The sequence below is a fragment of the Panthera leo genome, chromosome A2 (genome assembly GCF_018350215.1).
Source record: "Panthera leo isolate Ple1 chromosome A2, P.leo_Ple1_pat1.1, whole genome shotgun sequence".
Classification (NCBI taxonomy): domain Eukaryota; kingdom Metazoa; phylum Chordata; class Mammalia; order Carnivora; family Felidae; genus Panthera; species Panthera leo.
In genome coordinates this window covers 69,335,065-69,342,012 of record NC_056680.1, presented here as the reverse complement: position 1 = coordinate 69,342,012, position 6,948 = coordinate 69,335,065, and the positions used below count along the sequence as shown (strand labels likewise).

Genomic DNA, 6,948 nt, shown 5'->3' with positions numbered 1-6,948 from the left:
CACACACACACACACACACACAAACACAATTGCTGCACTCAAAGCGAAAGGACTGGAAGGAGGGACCCCATGTCTAATGGCAAATATTTCTTGACAGGGGTATATCACTTTCTTCATATGTATTTGTATTTATTTTTTTTTTCTAATTCTTAATTTTCAGAGAGAGAGAGAGAGAGAGAAAATCCTGAGGAGGGCTTTGTGCTGTCATTGTAGAGCCTGACTTGGGGCTTGATCCCATGAACCATGAGATCATGACCTGAGACAAAATCAAGTCAAGAACTCAACCAATTGTGCCACCTTGGCACCTGTCCTTATTATTCAGATTTTTATTTTATTTAAGAAATAACATCCGTATAAAACCTATATCAGTAGTAAATGAGAAGATTTCATATTTGAATTTGATATTTGTTTAATATGCACCTTAGACTAATTTAAAGATGGCCTCACCAGGAAAATGAAAGGTCTTCAAGGTATCACTCTGCTCCAGACATTTCTCTTGTGGCTTTTAGCTCTCAAGTCAAACTTCTAAATGGGATCCCTATCCCAGATAATGAAGATATTTCAAGTAGGAGGCTTCCATAATCTTTGTTCTTTGGGGAATATTCCTCTGTCCTAAAAATATTAGTTTGATTGAATATTTAACCAATTATTAATCACTCTCATGTTATGTAGCCAGACACAATAAGCCATGGTGTGTGATTGCACACACCTGAAAACCCCAGAGGAGCTAAAGCAGCAGAAACTGAGGTCAGCGGTTGCAGAGACCGGGGTGAGGGTTGAGCCATGGCTGATGGGTAGTATACATGTGTCTGTGATGGAAATATTCTAGGAGAACATAGTGGTCATGGTTGTATAATTCTATGAATATACGTAATGGCATTTCAATGTGTACTTTCAAAGGATCAGAGTAAAATTATTTTGAAGTTAATTTATCTTTTACTTATAAAACAATACATAAGGACAGTAAATATCTCTATACAAACCACAAAAATGACAAAGAACGCAATGACAAGGTCAGGGAATTCATCCTTTGGGGCTGCGGCCGACATGAGCCGCTGTTGGGGAGCTGAGGCTGGTTGCTCAGCTGCAGCAGGTGGTTGCTCCAGCCCTTCCGTGACCCCGCCGGCTGGGACTGAGGGCTGCTCATGCTCTGGGGCCACCAAAGGGGCAGGTGGCTCTTCCAGCTCCTGTCTGTCAGCCAGATCTGGGAGTACCTCCTGCCCTGGTGGGGACGCTGTAGTGAGGGTCTCCGATTCTCGTACGCGCTGAGCTCCAGGAGAACTGGTGGCTTCAGGCAGCCTGGGCTGCAAGGCTGCAGTGGGCACCACAGGGATAGCGGGGGCTCGCTCCCGAGGGACGTGTGGATGTGGCTCTAGAGCTGCTGCCAAAGCTTCAAGAATAGAAAGTGTCATCACCGTGATTGCCATTCCATGGCAGGAAACCTCTCCCGCAGACATTGTCATCTGAGTCAAAGGACCCACCAGGAGGAAATCTCCCAGACGGCAGGCTAATGGAACAGTGATCTGAGACTAGTTCCTACTCCTGGCCCACCTGCAGTCTCAGTAAACATGCTCTCTGTGGCATATCCCGTCCCCTCCACATGCCCACATCTCCCACCCAGAGTCCTCCTCACCCAGAGACTCTGGCTCATTGGGCTCACACTTTCTCCACCATGAGTAGAGAAGGCGGGCACGGCGCTGCAGCTCAGAGCCCGGCATGTGGACCCCTACATATTCCTGCAGTGCCTTCAGGCTGATGCAATCTGGGGGCTGGAAAAAGTACTCAGGGTAGTAGTCCAGCCAGGTGCCCAGGATGGAGGAGATGGCCCTGGGGATACAAAAGTAGCCAGAACAATCAGGACGGGGTGTTCCTCCCACACTGATGTCTCAGGACAGGCCTGTGGGACCTGGCCTCTATGCCTCCTGCTCCTGAATGTCCAGAAACTGTTCCTACACCTTGCCCACCTGTGATTTAGGAGTCCTGCTTGAGATAGTTTAGTCACTGAAGAGGGACTGGCCAAAGTCTTTTTGACTGGGACCCCTTAAACAATGATGTGGCAAAGTCTGTCCATCTTGGGGAAGCCAGCCAGACTCCTCCGTGTGTCCCCCTGCCTACCTCCCACCAGAATTCAAGTCCGTGCGTGAGTGGAGGGGTGGTGTCGGGGTGAGTCAGTGCCTTCACTGCACACCCTAGCGCTCCATGAAAATCTGCGCAAATACGGGACAAGGGGACTCTGTCTCTTACCTGGGCTTGCTGGGACCCTCCTGATGCCTTCAACGTGACGACCTGTGCCTCTGTGCTGCCTCATGCCCTCAGTGCACATGTGGGTGTCCTCCCACTGACATTGGTCTCCCATCGTGTGGGTGATATGTGCTCCTTGAGCCCTCACTGTGTCACCTGTACCCTTGCTAACCACACACGTTGGATGTTCCCCAAGGTGGTGAGCGTGATGCTCCCCAAAACCGTTATTCTGGGTCCCCTGATGGGGGTGGAGGCAAGGCTGTGAGTGGGAAGGGATGGGGTTGGACTCTCTGAGGGGCTGACGCGGTCCTCTGGCGCCCTCTGCTGCCTCCCTGTGCCCACAGCCCATCCTCTACCAGAGAGGACAGAACCCCTTTCCTTGCTTCCAAGAGAAAGCCCTCAGAACTTTGCCCTCTCACAGGACTCTCAGACGTGTGGGATGCTGGGTCCTGCAGCCCTCCCACACACAGTCTCAGCACTGCCCTCTTGGAGAAGGAAGGCCCTCCAGCATGAGCTCAGCCTACTCACAGTTTCTCCTGCTCCCGGGGTCCGCCATCCTCCTCAGCCTCAGAATGGAAGCATCCGTATCTGGAGGATGCCAGAAGGATATCATATCAGGTGCCCTGTGGATGCTACATCTTGTCCTATCCAGAGTCACTGACTGCTGACTAGAATGCAGCTCTGGAGGGGAGGGTACTGTCTGCTCTGTGCATTGGATCCCAGTCAGCTCCTACAGAAGTGCCTTCACCTAGTGGGGCTTCCTGCATGTTTGAAGAATGATAGGGCCCCAGTCAGCTCCATCACACATATTGGTGTGGGTCTGGGCCTCCTGCTCATCCTGGGCATCCTTGACTGGTTTGAGCCAGGACTCAGACACACAGATAAAGCCTCCAGTCTCCTTTTCCAATGGGAAAACAGCCCAACTCAACACCTGGCGACGGTGAGGGATGAGGCAGAAAGTTGATCATGGGGAAGAGGACAAAGATGACCCAGCAGAGACGCAGCCGTGCCAGCAGAGCTTTCCACAGGCCAGGGTGACTTTCCCTTCAGTGCCCCCACTGAGAACCTGGAGTTTTTCTACCCCGATCAGAGGAACAAAGTGAGACTCAAGGAGTTGGTGACTTTCCCTAGACTCAAAACCTCAAGGACTGCATCACACTGGGCTGTGAAGGTCAGGGTGCTCACCTCATAAACAACACTTCCAGGACCTGCTGGGTGGTAGTAAAAGTTGGGTACGTGCCCAAGAAGGTGGAGACGTACGTGGGGTCTCTCCCCAAGAAGGCGGGCACGAGGTGCTCCACTCACTTCTTCAGCAGACCTGCATCAATGGTCCACCCCACATAGTTCTCACTCTCATTCCTGGGTGTGACCTTTGTACCCTGAGGTAGAACACAGGAAGGACATAGAATCAGACACAGCACTATGGCCAACAGGAGGGTTGGAGTCCAGAATGCAGACCAAATCCCCAGACCCCAGTGACTTGTGGCAAGCCTGAGACCTGGGTGCCCAGAGTAGGAAAAAGGATCCTGGCATTCACTCGAGAATTTGAGGTGGGAAATGACTGAACACATTAGGATCTCAGGTCAGATTGTTAGATGAGTATGGACAGCAGCTCCCTGCATTAACAGCAGTGTCCTTGTGATTTCTGACAGCACAGTCCATTCTGGGGATCCGAAGACAGAGACTTTACCTGGCAGAGGTTGGATCAGGATAATAGGACATGTAGGATGTTCAGTGCAGCACTGTGACATGGCAAGAGAAGGGAATCATGTCACAGTCCCACATTTGTGAAGGGCTGAATGGGTGAGGAGGTGAGTGGTCTCATTTCCAGAACGTTGTCTAGGTGGTAAGGCCCTTGCTCCTGATCTGGAGGGGCCCCAGGGGCGTGTTCCTTGGCAACCAAAGTGCAGAACAGCAGACATAATGCCATGAGCCCCATATCCCTGTGGCTAAAAATCCTCCTGCTCATCGTGATCATGTGCCAGACTTGGAGAAGGTGTGGAAGGATGGTCAGGCCAACAGGGACACCTGGGAAGAGGAGTTTGGAAAATATGCAAACATCCTCTTTGTTCCCGTGGAGGGAACAAAGTGGTGGCCAAATGATCATACTAATGAAGCACAGTGTCTTCCTGGCCTCTAGGAGATGGAGTTGGCAGCTTTAAAACCTTGGCTTGGTTGTAGGATACCATAGACGTTGGCCAGGGGGAACACAGTGGCAAGCATGAGAAGGTAAATCGTGAATGAGATATACAGTCCAAGATGCCCACACTTCCCCTCTCTCGAGGTATATTCAATTTCAAGCATAGTGTATTTCATCAAGTCCAGCTTGAAGCAGGGCGATGGAATCCAAGCAGAGATCCAAGCAGAGATGGCACTCAAGGTGCAAAGCAACTTTCTTATCCCAGGGGAATGTCCCATTCTAAATTTCAGGAGATAATTCCTTTTTTTGTTGTCATAGGACTTGGTGTTGTCAGCAGGAGAGCAAGTTAATCCTATGTATGGTCACGGTAAAGGCTGTTTCCCACAGCTTTTACTTTTATTAGGGTGCTGGTTATCTCGGTGGGGGGCTCTAGTCTATCATAGGGAGTAATAGGCCCTGTTGGTTGATCATTCCAATGTGTTAAGGTTGGAGCAGTATTTTAGGCCACTAGCCAAGATGGCTTTGCTTGTTACTTTCATATTTAATTTAATTTGTTAGTTTAATATTCTTTTTTTTCCCTTTTTACCAGCCCTGCCATTTGTGAGTTATAGGGTAGGTAAAACCTCCATTCAGAGTCATGTTCTTTTGCCCAGTTTTGCATATTATACTTTTGAAAGGTGACTCCCACTTTTGAAAGGTGTATATTTTATGAAGGCATCCATACATAGTTTCCAGTTTCTCGAATCCCCTAATGGTGGCGGCCTGGTTTGCATGGCAGCAAGGGAAAGCTTGGGTTAGGCCAGATGCAGTGACCACAGAAACCAGGGTGTATTTAGAACATTCACTCAGAGGAAGAGGGCTGATCGAATCAACCTGCCAATGTCTTCCTGGTTAGGAATTCCAGTGAATGGCTCCAGATGCTTTTGGCAGTTTCCTTGGACATTGTTTAGAACTCACAGGACAGGCTGTTACTGCGTTACCCACGTCAATGTACTTCAAGGTAATTCAGCATTCCTAGCAATATGCCATTCCATCTGGGCACTGCAGTGGCCACTCTTTCTACGCACCCATTCTAACGGAGTTCAGTAGTTAAAGCTTGTACTTGAGTACAAGTAGTTAAAGCGTGAGCTTTCTGACTGCCAGGAGGTGTCAGTGTCTTATACGCTGGTACAGTGAAAACAGTGAGGTCCGCCTTAGGCTCTGGCAGACAGACCCAAATGTCTTTCCACATATTTTGACTCCATAAGGACTTATTCATAATCATCAAAGCACTTGGCTTTCCATTGTCTGAGCCCTCTGGTTAATACCTTTAGAAAAGCCCAGCTGTCAGTGCAAAGGGTTAACAGCCTGACTGCTGCTTTCAACCCACTGGCTGCTATGGTTTGTTCCTGTTCTCATCCAGATGGTGTCGGTGTTGGGCTGAATACTGATCACAGACCATGTGAGTAGATGTCCTCAGTATACCAGGTATCAGTGGGAATCACTCCTACCCACTCTTTCTCGGCTGCAGGGGCCACCATTAGGAATAGGTGTGGGGCATCTGGAGGTTCTATACAGGGCCTGGTAGTGCCTGCACATCTAGAGACACTGGGAAGTGGACAGGGACTCCTCTGCTGAAAACAGGCATGCCACTTAGTCAAAGTAGGGGTTTGAGCCATAGCAGAGATGGGTCGATGAAAAATAGTTTTCATCTTCTCCTGCACAGTCACGGAAGTTCTCAACCCAGTGTGTTCTACAGTGAGAGGCTCTACCTGGAGGAGAGCTGTGTACATTGCCTAAAAACCATTGTTCTCTTGGGGGTATGTCAGATTTTGACCAAAATGTTAGAGGTACTCTCTCCTCTTACTGTCCCTGCCACAGTGCCAACCCATGCCTCTGGAGTCAAAGACACATCTAATCCAAAAAGTAGCCCTGTTGGACAAATGCCCAGAGCTTTAATCTGCCTATTATTTTTTTTTAATGTACCATTTTAAACATTCATTTCTTTAAAAATGTGTATTTATTTTTGAGAGAATGGGGTGGGGGGAATAGTGTGAGGTGGGGAAGGACAGAGAGAGAGGGAGACAGAACCGCAAACAGGCTCCAGGTTCTGAGCTGTCAGCACAGAGCCCAATGAGGGGCTTATACCACGAACCATGAGATCATGACCTGAGCTGAAGTCAGAAGCTCAACTGACTGAGCCACCCAGGTGCCCCATGCCTTACTATTATTTTTACTTTCTCAAAGGTGGCTTGCTGTTCTGATCCCCTATCCCATATATGTCCTTTTTTCATCAGGTGCTTTAAAGTACAGAGGCACTGTGCCAGGTAGAGAATAAAAGTCCTCAAAAACCCCCAAACCCCTACAAAACCTTGTGCCTCTTTCACATTCTTAGAGTTTGGGTGGACTTGCATCTTATAAATCACAGCTTCTGGAACAATATGAGTCTTATCTGACTAGATGATAACTCAAACCTTATGTGAGTGCCTGTTGCTTGAATTTTCTATGGGTTTGTTGTATATCCTTTCTTTTGCAGATGTTCCAGCAAAGCCCGCAAGGTGTCCTGGAGTAGAGGCAAATCTTTACGT

General features: G+C 48.8%; 1 protein-coding gene across 1 annotated transcript; it reads right to left on the bottom strand.

Moving 5' to 3' along the window:
- Window positions 1-929: 929 nt before the first annotated feature.
- On the bottom strand, window positions 930-3,556 carry LOC122213142 (taperin-like). Its single transcript, XM_042927327.1, has 3 exons — window positions 3,427-3,556; window positions 2,770-2,829; window positions 930-1,390 (listed from the first exon to the last, which is right to left on the bottom strand). Exons 2-3 carry the CDS (start codon window positions 2,795-2,797, stop codon window positions 930-932), a joined length of 489 nt encoding a protein of 162 aa, XP_042783261.1. The 5' UTR covers window positions 2,798-2,829; window positions 3,427-3,556.
- Between the last annotated feature and the right edge of the window lie 3,392 nt (window positions 3,557-6,948).

Excerpts from the sequence above, each read along its gene's own strand:
- LOC122213142 (XM_042927327.1), bottom strand. The coding sequence starts at position 2,797 with ATGGCGGACCCCGGGAGCAGGAGAAACT. Across the intron at positions 1,391-2,769 it reads CCCCGGGAGCAGGAGAAACT|CTTTGGCAGCAGCTCTAGAG; the intron begins GTGAGTAGGCTG and ends CTATTCTTGAAG.